General features: G+C 39.5%; 1 protein-coding gene across 4 annotated transcripts in view; it reads right to left on the bottom strand.

Annotated features, from left to right (window-relative positions):
• Nucleotides 1-17,580, bottom strand: part of ZNF236 (zinc finger protein 236) — a 101,118-nt gene that overhangs the window by 47,799 nt on the left and 35,739 nt on the right. For all 4 annotated transcript variants that reach the window (XM_082853351.1, XM_082853354.1, XM_082853352.1 and 1 more), the window contains 2 exons: nt 4,209-4,481; nt 2,714-2,917 (listed from right to left, as the gene is read on the bottom strand). In XM_082853351.1, coding sequence (XP_082709477.1) covers nt 2,714-2,917; nt 4,209-4,481 — 477 coding nt within the window. The remainder of the gene's footprint in view (nt 1-2,713; nt 2,918-4,208; nt 4,482-17,580) is intronic.

Genomic DNA, 17,580 nt, shown 5'->3' on the forward strand with positions numbered 1-17,580 from the left:
GAGCTCTAGTTGTAGAACCTAAAAGCAATGTTAGAACCCTCTCTAGGGCCCACATTTTACATCTGTGAAAATGAAGAGCGAGGAATGTAGGCAAGTTTGGGAAAGACTATTTTTAAGTTCCCACGCAGCTCTGGAAGTTTTTAGAATTACACAACTATATGGGACTGTTCTATCCAGCAATGCTCCCTTAATATGCAGAGATTAAGTTACTTGCTGGAGTATTTTTTTATGCATTCTAATACTTTCCTAAGAGACAGTAATTAGTGTAAAAGGTATTGAGCTTCAAGTAACTAGACTGGACTGGAACATCTCATCTCCCAGTTAAGTCAAATAATTGTAACTAATCTATGCTAAACCCTCTCTGGCATGTTTTTATCAAGATCTGTCCCCCAAACATAATTACGGTCACACTTTTTCTACATACGCCCCAAGGAGCTCAGATTCTGAGAGAAGAAACAGACACAAATACAAATAATGACGAAGTGTAAAGTAAGTATTTAAATATTTTACATTTTACAATGTGAAGCCAGCTCTATGAATCACTTCCCCCATGTGTCCCACTCAGCCTAGAACAAAGGAGAATTCTGCTTCCACTAATTTCGTCTAAGATACAGGTGTCTGTGAAGCTAAAAGCACAATGTTCTCCATTTTAACCTCGGAAAAAGTCTGGAGAATCAGGGCTCCAGTTCAACTCAACTAAGGATTTGTAAACTTAACGGCAAGAAACCCACAGGTGTGTAACCTGAGTCATGGCAACCTGAAAAAACTGGTAATTTGAGGGTTACCCTCAAGCATGAAGGATAATTCTAGGGCTGCTAAGTAAGTTTTTAGTCTGTCCTAACTTTTAGAGATTTTTTTGCATTTCAAGAATAACACAAATCACTGAGAACCTAGAGACTACAGTGAAGATTAAATACACATTAAGTGAAATTGGTCTGTTGTTTTGTTTTGTGAGCTGCCACAACTGCACAAGGACATCAGAGTGTTCTAACCTACCATGGGAGTTCCGATCAGTGTCTAAACAATTAAACACCCTAAGAATTACAGTTCCTAGGAAGCTTAGCAGAAATCATACGTAAAATCATTGCAGGCTGGTATTTGGGGAGTATGCTCTTAAACTTGTTGTCTCTTGGGGGTTTTCCATTTCTTCTAGAGTCAGTTCTGATAAGCACGTTATTCTAGAAAAAATCCACTTCATCTAAATTTTCAAGTGTATTAGCAAAATGTTGTAGAGTATCTGCAAACAATTTTTATCTCATCTGTATCTGTGCTTACAGCTTGACTCTCATTCCTAATATTACAGATATTTTCTCGGTCTTTAGTTTACTAGAGACGTGTTTCTATTCTACTGTTAACTTTTTAAAAATTGTAAAATTATGTTCACTAGAATTCTGTCTTCTATCTTAAATTATTGTACTTATTAATTACTTTTTGCTACTTGCTTTTTTATTTTTCTACCTTTTTGAGTTATATATTTTATTTATTTTTGTTCTTATTTTTTAGTAAGAAATACTTCTTAAAAGCTGTTATCAGTCTTTTCTGATAATAGCTTTGGTCCATCCCACTGTTTATAAAAACGTTCCCATTTCTAGGATGTAATTGCAGTTTTGAGTCTTACTTTTCCATAGAATGAAACTTTAGATAGCTACTTTCTATTAATTTATGTTTTCAGTGAACTGTAATCAAAGACTGTATCCTTCACAGTACCTATTTCTGAAAACCTGAAACTTCTCTATACCCTAGAATGTGATCAACTTCTATTTCATGCATATTTAAAAGAGTGTGTACTTTGGAGTAGAAGGCTTTAAAGCCATTCAATCACCCTTTTGATATGTGCGCTTCAAATCCTCCTCAGTCTCACTGTGTTTACACCAATCTAATTGAGGGTCTCTCACTCTGGTTCAGAATTTGAATATTTCTCCTTTCTTCTGTTTTTGGTTTATATACTTTGATGCTACGCTCCTAGATACATAAAAGCTCGTGACTACTGATCACCTTATTAGTGGACTATAGCTAACATTAGTCTACAGTATCTCTCTTTTTTTTACCATTTAAGCTTTATTTATATTCAATTATGTTTTACTTGATATTAATTTTGTTCACAGACTAGATTATCTCACCTAAGACGATGCAGGAGAACGGCAGAAACATGTAAATTCTTGCACAAAACTTAATGAGTTTCCTTTAATCTTGTTTTAGGACCTACAAAAATCATTTCTCTGAAGATTCTCATGAACAGTGTTTTCTTTTTAGTTAGCTAACAAAATCATAATTTACCTTGATCATAACAACACCAAGCCTAAAAAGAACTTAAAAGCTGGCAGATTTACCTTTTAATCCAAAGGTTAAAGCAGCCCAGATAATGATCTGCTACACAGCGTGAGGGGCTTCTAAGATGTAAATGACACAGCATACTGTGAGCCCCACTCAGGACACCCATCCACCCCACAGGTCCACTGAGGTACAGTCTTCCTTGGTGAGGACTCACATATGAACATCTTCACTTACACAGCACTTCCCTCTTACCGAGAACATAATCTGAGCAGCAGTTGAGCCAGAACTAGGATCTTAATTTAATTGTGAAACTTGCTGGCCCATAAAGCAAAACAATCCTTAACAACAACTCCACCGGCACCACACACACAACTATCTAACTACGCAGACCATAATGTTCATACACCTTTTGCAAGGTACCAAGGGAGGACAATCTTACCTACGTCTGTTATGAGGATCGGCTCCTGCAAAGGAATATCGGGGACCGGAACGTTCGCCTTGCCAACACGAACTTTTGCAGGTTTACGCTGGTGCCTCATCTTTCTTAACTCCGTGTGTTTAAAGTGAGAAGCAATGTGAGTCTTCCTGTGGCCTGAGGTTCGAAATTTCTTGTCACAGTGAGGACAAGCAAAAGGTCTGACTCCTGATAAAAAATAAAATAGACTGTAGAATTATTCCAAAGAGATACATCTCAGTTAACGCCAACATAAAATTCTAGTATTTTAATACTGATTTGAATTCTCAATTTGTTGTTTCATGCCATATGTTTATAATTTCATGGACATTATAAATTAACAGTTATTCTCGTTTGCATACAGTGCACGTTACAGATGTTAAGGCATGAAATAAGAGCATTTTAAGTAAAAAAAAAAAAAAAAAGGGCATTTACTATTTTCAGGAGAAAGCCTAAAATTGTAAAACGGATGTTCAAACAACTAGTAGTCCTTAAGACACTAACGTGAGTAAGGCTGCTCTCCTCTCTCAAATCATCCTCTCTGTAACTGGAATAACAACGGGGCCCCAGGTTTGCTGCTGGGATTCTGCACACTTGTGTTTGAAGAGCACTTAGCAGTGCCCGGCATTGGGTAAACGAGCAGTAAATGGTGGCTGTTTGTAAATAACAATGTCACTGCTGCTGCTGATGACAGTGATAACATCCTTTTAACAATCCTCTGCTATGACTTCCCTTTTCTGAAGGAAACTTCCTTTTCTTACAATTTTATTGGCACATGAAAATGCAGATTCCAAAGAAAGGCATATATCAAAACAGTCTCATTTCAGCTTTTTCAAATACTCATCCACATGCTCAGCTCAGCCCAGGAACCTCAAAGGGTTAGGAGAAGTTACTGCTAATGCGTACAGCGTTTCTTTTGGGGGTGATAAAAATGTTCGAAAATTAGATAGTGGCATGGGTTGCACAATTCTGAAATGCACACTTTAAAAGAGTGAATTTTATGATTTGTGAATTATATCTCAATAAAACTGCTATGAACAGAACTGGAGCCTGAACATGGAAGTTCTCGTGCCCTAATACTGATGACAAAATATCCGACAGGCAGAGTGGGTATTGATATTAAGGTCCCAGCCTGAAGGGCGCCAGCTAAAACCCAGAGGCCCCACGGGGGCGATGCCGGCCTCCTCCTCGGGAAGGCCCTCCTGGGATGCATCTGAATCCCGTCACCCACAGCGGTCTCCCCTCCTCACTCCCTGCACTCTTGCCCTCACTCGTAAGTGGTACAGTTTAATGCTCCCTCTTCGGGCCATCGGCTCCATGAGGACCAAGGTCACGTGGACTTTGTTCAACAGCGTGTGCCGTGTGCCCAGCCCGCAGAAGGTCACTGTCACACTCACTGAAATAAAGAGCAACGGGCGCTCCACGCGCCCAGCCACCAGCGCAGACCCCGCCGGGAACACCTGCGGCGGCAGGCCCGTACCTGTGTGCAGGCGAACGTGCACCTTGAGGCTCCCCGAGGTGGAGAAGCTCTTCATGCAGCACTGGCACTTGAACGCCTTGACGCCCGAGTGCGTTTTGACGTGGGCTGTCAGCGTGCTCTTCACGGCGAAAGCCCGGAAGCACTGCGGGCACTTGAAGGGCTTCTCATGGGTGTGGATGCGGATGTGGCGCACCAGGTCGCTGGGCTTGCGGAACTCCTTCGTGCAGTAGGGACACACGTGCCATCGCACACCATTCTCCTCGCGGATCGACCCTGGAGGAAGATTACAATGAGACGGGTCCAGCTTGGCTTCGAAACCGCATTTCACCAATTATTAATGTCCGTCTAGGCTTAGATTTAGACAGCACATCATACCTATAAAAAGCTATAGACCTTTTGCCACAGCAGAGGATATATGATCAACTGTGGAAAAAGCTGAAATTTCCATAATAACTGAAATGACTGATGACTATGATTGAATCTTGCAGAAAATCCTAACAGTCCCATATGAACACAAATCATAGCCTAAGAGAGATAAGAACGCTAACTAGACAGGTACTATGATATAAATCAAGAATCAGCAGGGCAGACTTAGTCTGCTATAAGTGTAAGTAACAGTAGGTGTGACCAAATGACTTCAAAATTAACTCAAAGAACATGAAAAGAAGGAATGAACTTACAATAAGTATCGTCTGAGCTGATCTGTTATCACTAATAAAAAATGCAAATAAAAATGAGGAAATGGTAAATTCTTATGCTATAGAAAGGAACTGACAGTTAAAGAAATAACATATTTGATCATGAATGAGTTCATGATTTATGATCAAATATAGAAGATTCTTTTGCAACGCTAAATATTGCATTTGGCCAAAAAGTGCCTTTGGTTTTTAAGTAAAAATAAAAGACGCATTTTTCATTTTCACCAAGAACTTTACTGAACAATGTATTCACCCTTTTGTTCCACTACCTTCTGCCATTTTTCAGGCAACTTCGTAATTCCATCTTCCCAAAACTTCTTATCTTTTTGAGCAAAGAACTGTTGCAGGTGCCTTTTACAATCTTCCAGGGAATTAAACTGTTTTCCATTAAGAGAATTTTGTAAAGACCAAAATAAATGGAAACCTGAAGGTGCAATGTCTGGTGAATATGGCGGATGAATCAGAACTTCCCAGCCAAGCTGTGACAGTTTTTGCCTGGTCATCAAATGAACATGCGGTCTTGTGTTATCCTGATGGAAGACTATGCGTCCTCTGTTGACTAGTCCTGGACGCTTTTCATCGAGTGCTGCTTTCAGTTGGTCTACATGGGAGCAGTACGTGTTGGAACTGTTTGGTTTTCCAGAAGGAGCTCATGATAGAGGCCTCCCTTCCAATCCCACCATATACACATCACCTTCCTTGGATGAAGACCGGCCTTTGGTGTGGTTGGTGGTGGTTCATTTCACTTGCCCCGTGATCTCTTCCATTCCACATTATTGTACAGTATCCACTTGTCATCGCCCGTCACAATTTATTTTAAAAACGGAAGGTTTTCTCTTCATTACGTTTAAGTAGAGAATCGCATGTGGACATACGGTCAAGGTTTTTTTCGCTTCACTCATGTGGAACCCAAACATCAAAGCGATGAACACAGCCAAGCTGGTGCAGATGATTTTCAGCGCCTTATCTGGATGTCTGGAGTGTGTTGGCTGTCTCCCGCATGACATAACGTTGACTGCTCTCAATTAATGTCTCGATTTGATCACTATCAACTTCAAGTAGTCTACCCGACCACGGCGCATCGTCCAGCAAGAAATCTCCAGCACGAACCTTCACAGACCACGAACCTTCACAGACCACTTTTGACATGTTCGATCAGCCACAGCACCTTCTCCATACACTGCACACATCTTTTCTTGTGTTTCGGTTGCGTTTTTACCTTTCTTGAAATAATAAAGCGTAATATGCTGAAAATGTTGCTTTTTTTCTTCTCTTCAATATTAAAATGGCTACACAAAAATTCACCAGTTAAGTCTTTTTTTAAATGCACGCTGATAGGACAGCTGTCACATACAATCTAACAAAATTGCTTTGAATGAGTTAAAGACAACTAAGTGCTACTAGACCCATCTTACGGAAAATACCAAACGAACCTTTTGGCCAACCCCATACTGTTATTCAACCTTGATCCAGGTTTGAAGCTATTCCTCTCAGAAGAAAAATCACAAGTGGAATTTATGGAAATGTAATTAGTAAAATAATACCTAAATTGGCAAATTTCTAATTTGGCAGAATCAGCTTTTTAAATTTCAATTAGATGTATTCGCCAGAAATTAAACAGACACCTACAATAAGGTAAGGAATACACTCGAAATCAAAGAGATTTGGGCCCTGCTGATGAAATTCATCAGAAAATTTTCACTCTTTATTTAACTGTGTCTTTACAGACATAGTTTTATTAGGGAAAAGGAAAGCTCTTTGTTTCCTTCTCTTTGTTATCAGTCAATACAAGGAATTTTCCTTACGTGCTAGTGAATCTGTAAGGAGAGAAAATGTATTTTCCTGAATATAACACTCTTTATGGGACTAATTAACATAGAGAAAGAGGTCAGGTAAAAGAATGAAAAGTAATATTTTTCTAAAAACAAGAACAAAGAGAGGAACATACACACACCACGGCGGGTGGGGGGTAAAGAGTAGAAAACAAAGGAAATGGTTTTTAAAGTGAGAGAAAGATATTTATTTTAGGTGATACTGCTTATACTAAGGAAGTCTAAAACTTAAGATTGCTTAAAACTAATAGGTATTAGAAGAAGTGCAATAATTACCTAAAGGTCTTATCATGACAAATCAGAAAAACAACGTACAAAGAGATAAGACAGAACCATAATATCTGTCAGTTAAAATCTGGAAATCATCTCCCCAAATCAGATTTTTTTTCCAAACAAAAATGAAAATATGTCTTTAATTACATAAGATGACATAAAACTGTCACCAGGTTCTAATTATTTCTGGGAATGAACTGGAAGAGAGATACAAACTGGCAGCTGAAGCTTCAAACCTGAAGCTGTCTCCAAATCTGGCCTGTATACGTTTTGTTTGGCCCAGGCAGTGTTAGAAAAAGAAAACTGAATCCAGATTTCTGACCCTTTGACAAACTGAATGATCTGGAAAACCAGTTCTGCATTCCCACGTGGCAATCTTTCTTGGTGCTGGGCAATAGTTTTTCTCTTCAAACACATTAATAAATTTTGAAAGAAAAAACATGCATAATCATCTTCAAGACGAAAAGGTATTTACTAAAATTCAACGTCTAGTTTTAAGTTTTAAAAAACTGCCTAAAAACAGGAGGAGGTGAATAAAACATATCAATACAACATTTGACTTGACAGGAAAATACTAAAAGCAATCCTATTAAGGTGAGGAAAGAGTCCACTATCACACTGCCATTAATTTATCATGTTTGAGAGATACCAGCCAACATAACTAGATAAGATAAAGAAATGCACAGTAATAACTATAAAGGAAAAGGTAAAATCATTGTTTACAAATGATATGATTATACACCTAAAAAACTAAAACTCAGAAAGAGGCCCACATTTTAATACGTGAAAATCAACATCCTTCATACCTACCAACAAAATCCAGAAGAAGATTTTAAAATACTACTAAAATATGGATAAAAAAAAAAATCTGAGTAAATGGAAATGCATACATACCCTATTCTTTTTTAAGTTATTCTTTTTATTGAATGAAAGATTCTTTAAGTTCTATAGTGCTTTACAATTTTCAAAAGTTTCACACACATGATTTCATATAATCCCCTATTAACCCTATTCTTTGGTATAAAGACAAAAGTTTATAATGGCATCAATTCTCTCTGATTAAATCACTTATATACAAATACCAACAGGGATTCTTTTAGAACTAGTTTTGGAAGTTTAGCAGTCGCTTTTAAAGTACATATGAAAATATAAATATGTGAAAACAGTAAAAAATACACTTTAAAGTGTAGTGAGAGAGGACTAGGTATCCTAGTTATAAAACACACGATAAAGCTAAAACCATTTGGTATCACAACACATGAATAAAAAGACAGATTACTGGAATAAAGTCCAGAAAAGACCCATACAGGTTTGAGAATGTAATATATGATAAAGGCAGCATTGCTTTCCAGCAGGAAAAATGTGACTTATTCAATAAATGGTGTCTAGGCAGCTGGATGCCCATCTGGAAACAAAAAATAAAACTGAGTCAAAGATTTGGTTTAAAATATGAGAGTAAACAGATAGTAACTGGACATATCATGGTGATCATTTTGTAATGATGTATAAAAAAATGGAAGTATAAGTGTTAGATAAAAGAGGCACTTTTTCCATAATGTCAGTGTTGAATTCTAAGTATTACACGAGTCCAAAAGTCATAAAACACTGACAAATTTGGCTACATAAAAACATTTCTCCCCCTTTTGCTATATAAAAAGAAAATACCTCTCCCTTTTAACTCAAAAGCCAAACAAATTAGAAAAGAATACATGCCATAGATACAGCTCACAAAATACTACTAGGTAAAGAGAAAACGAATGCAGCAGAGCATTTAGCACTTGGAGGATCTAGATGAAGGCAAAAGGCAATTCTCCGTATTTACTGTTCCTGCAGTATTTCTAGTAAGCCTGCAATTATTTCAAAATCAGTACTTTAAAACAATCTTTACAGAATTTACCCTCTGAAAGCTCTGACACTTCCAGAAATGTACCCTACAGATATACACGTATCCATGACAGCATTACTGGTACTGGCAAATACCTAAATATTATTTACCCATAAAACGGAATACTATTCAGGCATCTTGTAACATAAGCTATCAGGTGGGAAAAAGTGAACCACAAAATAATACACGCAGTATGCCATACATCCTGCTAAAAAACAATAATATATAATAATATGCCTAAGCTTGTTTAAAAGACACAGAAGACCCCAGTGACGGCAGCTGCCTGAGGGAGGGGCGCATGGAGGACCAAGATGAGCAGGCAGGGGACGCCCTGCTTTCCACTGTGCCCCATCGTGTACCTTTTGAATTGTGGGGCACGAGCAAGTTTCACCTGCTTTTAAAATAACTTAAAAACGTACGTATTCATTACGCACTTGGTATGTGTCAGGCGCTATTCAGTTCTCTTCCATTTATTCTATCCCTTTTATCTACCCCTGTTACAGATGAGGAAGCTGACATTTTAAAGGTTAACTGACTTCATTAAAGCTTCATAATGGGGGGTGCTGGGAAGATGGCGGAAGAGTAAGATGCGGCGATCACCTTCCTCCCCACAGATACACCAGAAATACATCTACACGTGGAGCAACTCCTACAGAACACCTACTGAATGCTGGCAGAAGACCTCAGACCTCCCAAAAGGCAAGAAACTCCCCACGTACCTGGGTAGGGCAAAAGAAAAAAAAGAAAAAACAGAGACAAAAGAATAGGGACGGCACGTGCACCAGTGGGAAGAAGCCATTTCCACACACTAGGAAGCCCCTTCGCGGGCGGAGACTGCGGGAGGCGGAGGGGGGAGTTTCAGCACCGCGGCGGAGAGCACAGCAACAGGGGTGCGAGGGCAAAGCGGGGAGATTCCTGCACAGAGGGGAGATTCCCGCACAGAGGGTCGGTGCCGACCGGCACTTACCAGCCCGAGAGGCTTGTCTGCTCACCCGCTGGGGAGGGCGGGGCTGCGAGCGGAAGCTCGGGCTTCCGTCTGTCGGTCGGAGCGCAGGGAGAGGACTGGGGTTGGCGGCTTGAACACAGCCTGCAAGGGGTTAGTCGGAGGAGTCCGGGAAAAGTCTGGAGCTGCCGAAGAGGCAAGAGACTTTTTCTTCCCTCTTTGTTTCCTGGTGCGCGAGGAGAGGGGATTAAGATCGCTGCTTAAAGGAGCTCCAGAGATGGACGCGAGACGCAGCTAAAAGCGCGGACCCCAGGGACGGGCGGGAGACGCTAAGGCTGCTGCTGCCGCCACCAAGGGGCCTGTGTGCGAGCACAGGTCACTCTCCACACCCCCCTTCCGGGGAGCCTGTGCAGCCCGCCACTGCCAGGGTCCCGAGATCCAGGGACAACTCCCCTGGAAGAACGCACGGCGGGCCTCACGCTGGTGCAACGTCACACCGGCCTCTGCCGCCGCAGGCCCGCCCTGCACTCCACGCCCCTCCCTCTCCCGGGCCTGAGTGCGCCAGAGCCCCCGAATCAGCGAATCAGCGGCGCCTTTAACCCCGTCCTGTCTGAGCGAAGAACAGACGCCCTCTGGCGACCTACAGGCAGAGGCGGGGCCAAATCCAAAGCTGAGCCCCGGGAGCTGTGCGAACAAAGAAGAGAAAGGGAAATCTCTCCCAGCAGCCTCAGGAGCAGCGGATTAAAGCTCCACAATCAACTTGATGCACCTGCATTTGGGGAATACCTGAATAGACGACGAGTCATCCCAAACTGAGGAGGTGGACTTTGAGAGCAAGATCTATGATTTTTTCCCCTCTTCCTCTTTTTCTGAGTGTGTATGTGTATGCTTCTCTGTGAGATTTTGTCTGTATAGCTTTGCTTCCACCATTTGTCCTAATGTTCTATCCGTCCCTTTTTTTCTAAATAATTATTTTTTAATTCAATAACTTTATTATACTTTATTTTACTGTATCTTCTTTCTTTCTGTCTTTTTTCCTTCCTTCCCTCCTTCCTTCATTCCCTCCTCCTTCCCTCCCTCCCTCCTTTCTTTCCTTCTTGCCTTCTTGCCTGCTTTCCTTCTATCTTTCTTTCTTTCTTCCTTCCTTCCCTCCTTTCTTCCTTCCTTCCTTCCTTCCTTTCTTTCTTTCTTCCTACTTCTACTAATTCTCTCTACTTTTTCTCCCTTTTATTCTGAGCCGTGTGGATGAAAGGCTCTTGGTGCTCCAGCCAGGAGTCAGGGCTCTGCCTCTGAGGTGGGAGAGCCGACTTCAGGACACCGGTCAACAAGAGACCTCCCAGCTCCACATAATATCAAACGGCAAAAATCTCACAGACACCTCCATCTTAACACCAGCACCCAGCTTCACTCAACGACCAGCAAGCTACAGTGCTGGACAACCTATGCCAAACAACTAGCAAAACAGGAACACAACCCCACCCATTGGCAGAGAGGCTGCCTAAAATCATAATAAGTCCACAGACACCCAAAAACACACCACCAGACGTGGACCTGCCCACCAGAGAGACAAGATCCAGCCTCATCCACCAGAACACAGGCACTAGTCCCTTCCACCAGTAAGCCTACACAACCCACTGAACCAACCTTAGCCACTGGAGACAGACATCAAAAACAACGGGAACTACGAACCTGCAGCCTGCAAAAAGGAGACCCCAAACACAGTAAGATAAACAAAATGAGAAGACAGAAAAAAACACAGCAGATGAAGGAGCAAGATAAAAGCCCACCAGACCTAACAAATGAAGAGGAAATAGGCAGTCTACCTGAAAAAGAATTCAGAATAATGATAGTAAAGATGATCCAAAATCTTGGAAATAAAATGGACAAAATGCAAGAAACATTTAACAAGGACCTAGAAGAACTAAAGATGAAACAAGCAATGATGAACAACACAATAAATGAAGTTAAAAATACTCTAGATGGGATCAATAGCAGAATAACTGAGGCAGAAGAACGGATAAGTGACCTGGAAGATAAAATAGTGGAAATAACTACTGCAGAGCAGAATAAAGAAAAAAGAATGAAAAGAACTGAGGACAGTTTCAGAGATATCTGGGACAACATTAAACACACCAACATTCGAATTATAGGGGTCACAGAAGAAGAAGAGAAAAAGAAAGGGACTGAGAAAATATTTGAAGAGATTATAGTTGAAAACTTTCCTAATATGGGAAAGGAAATAGTTAATCAAGTCCAGGAAGCACAGAGAGTCCCATACAGGATAAATCCAAGGAGAAATACGCCAAGACACATATTAATCAAACTGTCAAAAATTAAATACAAAGAAAACATATTAAAAGCAGCAAGGGAAAAACAACAAATAACACACAAGGGAATCCCCATAAGGTTAACAGCTGATCTTTCAGCAGAAACTCTGTAAGCCAGAAGGGAGTGGCAGGACATACTGAAAGTGATGAAGGAGAAAAACCTGCAACCAAAATTACTCTACCCAGCAAGGATCTCATTCAGATTTGATGGAGAAATTAAAACCTTTACAGACAAGCAAAAGCTAAGAGAGTTCAGCACCACCAAACCAGCTTTACAACAAATGCTAAAGGAACTTCTCTAGACAAGAAACACAAGAGAAGGAAAAGACCTATAATAATGAACCCAAAACAATTTAGAAAATGGGAATAGGAACATACTTATCGATAATTACCTTAAATGTAAATGGACTAAATGCTCCCACCAAAAGACACAGATTGGCTGAATGGATACAAAAACAAGACCCATATATATGCTGTCTACAAGAGACCCACTTCAGACCTACAGACACATACAGACTGAAAGTAAGGGGATGGAAAAAGATATTCCATGCAAATGGAAACCAAAAGAAAGCTGGAGTAGCAATTCTCATATCAGACAAAATAGACTTTAAGATAAAGACTATTAGAAGAGACAAAGAAGGACACTACATAATGATCAAGGGATCGATCCAAGAAGAAGATATAACAATTGTAAATATTTATGCACCCAACATAGGAGCACCTCAATACATAAGGCAAAAACTAACAGCCATAAAAGGGGAAATCAACAGTAACACAATCATAGCAAGGGACTTTAACACCCCACTTTCACCAATGGACAGATCATCCAAAATGAAAATAAATAAGGAAACACAAGCTTTAAATGATACATTAAACAAGATGGACTTAATTGATATTTATAGGACACTCCATCCAAAAACAACAGATTACACATTTTTCTCAAGTGCTCATGGAACATTCTCCAGGACAGATCATATCTTGGGTCACAAATCAAGCCTTGGTAAATTTAAGAAAACTGAAATTGTATCAAGTATCTTTTCTGACCACAACGCCATGAGACTTGATATCAATTATAGGAAAAGATCTGTAAAAAATACAAACACATGGAGGCTAAACAATACACTACTTAATAACGAAGTGATCACTGAAGAAATCAAAGAGGAAATCAAAAAATACCTAGAAACAAAGGACAATGGAGACACAACGACCCAAAACCTATGGAATGCAGCAAAAGCAGTTCTAAGAGGGAAGTTTATAGCAATACAAGCCCACCTTAAGAAGCAGGAAACATCTCGAATAAACAACCTAACCTTGCACCTCAAGCAATTAGAGAAAGAAGAACAAATAAACCCCGAAGTTAGCAGAAGGAAAGAAATCATAAAGATCAGATCAGAAATAAATGAAAAAGAAATGAAGGAAACAATAGCAAAGATCAATAAAACTAAAAGCTGGTTCTTTGAGAAGATAAACAAAATAGATAAACCATTAGCCAGACTCATCAAGAAAAAAAGGGAGAAGACTCAAATCAATAGAATTAGAAATGAAAAAGGAGAAGTAACAACTGACACTGCAGAAATAAAAAAGATCATGAGAGATTACTACAAGCAACTCTATGCCAATAAAATGGACAGTCTGGAAGAAATGGACAAATTCTTTGAAATGCACAACCTGCCAAGACTGAATCAGGAAGAAATAGAAAATATGAACAGACCAATCACAAGCACTGAAATTGAAACTGTGATTAAAAATCTTCCAACAAACAAAAGCCCAGGCCCAGATGGCTTCGCAGGCGAATTCTATCAAACATTAAGAGAAGAGCTAACACACATCCTTCTCAAACTCTTCCAAAATATAGCAGAGGGAGGAACACTCCCAAATTCCTTCTACGAGGCCACCATCACCTTGATACCAAAACCAGACAAGGATGTCACAAAGAAAGAAAACTACAGGCCAATATCACTGATGAACATAGATGCAAAAATCCTCAACAAAATACTAGCAAACAGAATCCAACAGCACATTAAAAGGACCATACACCATGATCAAGTGGGGTTTATTCCAGGAATGCAAGGATTCTTCAATATATGCAAATCTATCAATGTGATAAACCATATTAACAAATTGAAGGAGAAAAACCATATGATCATCTCAATAGATGCAGAGAAAGCTTTCGACAAAATTCAACACCCATTTATGATAAAAACCCTGCAGAAAGTAGGCACAGAGGGAACTTTCCTCAACATGATAAAGGCCATATATGACAAGCCCACAGCCAACATTATCCTCAATGGTGAAAAACTGAAAGCATTTCCACTAAGATCAGGAACAAGACAAGGTTGCCCACTCTCACCACTCTTATTCAACATAGTTTTGGAAGTTTTAGCCACAGCAATCAGAGAAGAAAAGGAAATAAAAGGAATCCAAATCAGAAAAGAAGTAAAGCTGTCACTGTTTGCAGATGACATGATACTATACATAGAGAATCCTAAAGATGCTACCAGAAAACTACTAGAGCTAATCAATGGATTTGGTAAAGTAGCAGGATACAAAATTTATGCACAGAAATCTCTGGCATTCCTATATACTAATGATGAAAAATCTGAAAGTGAAATCAAGAAAACACTCCCATTTACCATTGTAACAAAAAAGAATAAAATACCTAGGAATAAACCTACGTAAGGAGACAAAAGACCTGTATGCAGAAAATTATAAGAAACTGATGAAAGAAATTAAAGATGATACAAATAGATGGAGAGATATACCATGTTCTTGGATTGGAAGAATCAACATTGTGAAAATGACTCTAGTACCCAAAGCAATCTATAGATTCAATGCAATCCCTATCAAACTACCACTGGCATTTTTCACAGAACTAGAACAAAAAATTTCACAATTTGTATGGAAACACAAAAGACCCCGAGTAGCCAAAGCAATCTTGAGAACGAAAAACGGGGCTGGAGGAATCAGGCTCCCTGACTTCAGACTATACTACAAAGCTACAGTAATCAAGACAGTATGGTACTGGCACAAAAACAGAAAGATAGATCAATGGAACAGGATAGAAAGCCCAGAGATAAACCAACGCACATATGGACACCTTATCTTTGATAAAGGTGGCAGGAATGTACAGTGGAGAAAGGACAGCCTCTTCAATAAGTGGTGCTGGGAAAACTGGACAGGTACATGTAAAAGTATGGGATTAGATCACTCCCTAACACCATACACAAAAATAAGCTCAAAACGGATTAAAGACCAAAATATAAGGCCAGAAACTATCAAACTCTTAGAGGAAAACATAGGCAGAACACTCTGACATAAATCACAGCAAGATCCTTTTTGACCCACCTCCTAGAGAAATGGAAATAAAAACAAAATAAACAAACAGGACCTAATGAAACTTCAAAGCTTTTGCACAGCAAAGGAAACCATAAACAAGATCAAAAGACAACCCTCAGAATGGGAGAAAATATTTGCAAATGAAGCAACTGACAAAGGATTAATTTCCAAAATTTACAAGCAGCTCATGCAGCTCAATATCAAAAAAAACCAAGCAACCCAATCCAAAAATGGGCAGAAGACCTAAACAGACATTTCTCCAAAGAAGATATAAAGACTGCCAACAAACACATGAAAGAATGCTCGACATCATTAATTATTAGAGAAATGCAAATCAAAACTACAATGAGATATCATCTCACACCAGTCAGAATGGCCATCATCAAAAAATCTAGAAACAATAAATGCTGGAGAGGGTGTGGAAAAAAGGGAACACTCTTGCACTGCTGGTGGGAATGTGAATTGGTTCAGCCACTATGGAGAACAGTATGAAGGTTCCTTAAAAAACTACAAATAGAACTACCATATGACCCAGCAATCCCACTACTGGGCATATACCGTGAGACAACCAAAATTCACAAAGAGTCATGTACCAAAATGTTCATTGCAGCTCTATCTACAATAGCCCGGAGACAGAAACAACCTAAGTATCCATCATCAGATGAATGGATAAAGAAGATGTGGCACATATATACAATGGAATATTACTCAGCCATAAAAAGAAACAAAATTGAGATATTTGTAATGAGGTGGGTAGACCTAGAGTCTGTCATACAGAGTGAAGTAAGTCAGAAAGAGAAAGACAAGTACCATATGCTAACACATATATATGGAATTTAAGAAAAAAAAATGTCATGAAGAACCTGGGGGTAAGACAGGAATAAAGACACAGACCTACTGGAGAATGGACTTGAGGATATAGGGAGGGGGAAGGGTGAGCTGTGACAGGGTGAGAGAGAGGCATGGACATATAAACACTAACAAACGTAAGGTAGATAGCCAGTGGGAAGCAGCTGCATGGCACAGGGAGATCAGCTCGGTGCTTTGTGACCGCCTGGAGGGGTGGGATAGGAAGGGTGGGAGGGAGGGAGACGCAAGAGGGAAGAGATATGGGAACATAGGTATATGTATAACTGATTCACTTTGTTTTAAAGCAGAAACTAACACACCATTGTAAAGCAATTATACCCCAATAAAGATGTTAAAAAAAAAGATTAAAAAAAAGCTTCATAATGATTTATACATCACAAGGTTTATGATAAATATAAAAGCATTTGTTAAACATTTAACCAATACACAAAATACCTCTTAAAATAACAAAGCAAATTCTACTAAAAATATTCCCTCTCACAAAACTGAATAAATCAAATAGTGACAGCTATAGATGGCAGAGTACAATTGGAAATGTAATTAAGTCTAATTTTAAGCTGTTAAGAAAGTGTTACGACTTACGAGACAATAATAGTTTGCTCAGGGTCTTCTTAGGGTATCAGATGGTGTCAACTACTCCTGAAGAGGTATTTTCAGAAACAGTCATTACATTAAACGTATACTGGTCCCTATAAAGTTTTAATCAAGAGGAATATCTTTATATAGAAACATGTCCCCATGATAGTTTTCTCATCACAATATCAGAGAGATGGTTAAAACAAAAAAAGCTGGCTCCAACCTGTAGTAAGGATCACATTTAATCTAAAATTTACTAGAACTACATAAGCTTGCTAAGTGCTCTAAGTACTTCATTTATCCAAGTATTTCAAAAATTAATCTGCATAATCTTTACACTCGATGAACACAACACTCCACATTAAAACAATGTACAATAAGGTTAACTGCAGTTCCATTTTGAAATCTCCATCTAATACTGCTCAGTGCAAAAGAGAAAGCTGTTTCTAACACCTAAAGATATGGGACGGCCCAGGATGAAGCCTCCCTTCCTCGTTACTTTCAGGAAGCCAGGTCTGGCCTTTCACTTGAAGACGTGTATGTTGCCTGCAGCCACATCAGAGCATGTTCATAGGCTCAGCATGACGACTAGCAGTTAACTCGTACAAAACGTTTCGCAGGACCTATGGGTT

This window comes from Leucopleurus acutus (genome assembly GCF_964270905.1).
Source record: "Leucopleurus acutus genome assembly, chromosome: 13".
Classification (NCBI taxonomy): domain Eukaryota; kingdom Metazoa; phylum Chordata; class Mammalia; order Artiodactyla; family Delphinidae; genus Leucopleurus; species Leucopleurus acutus.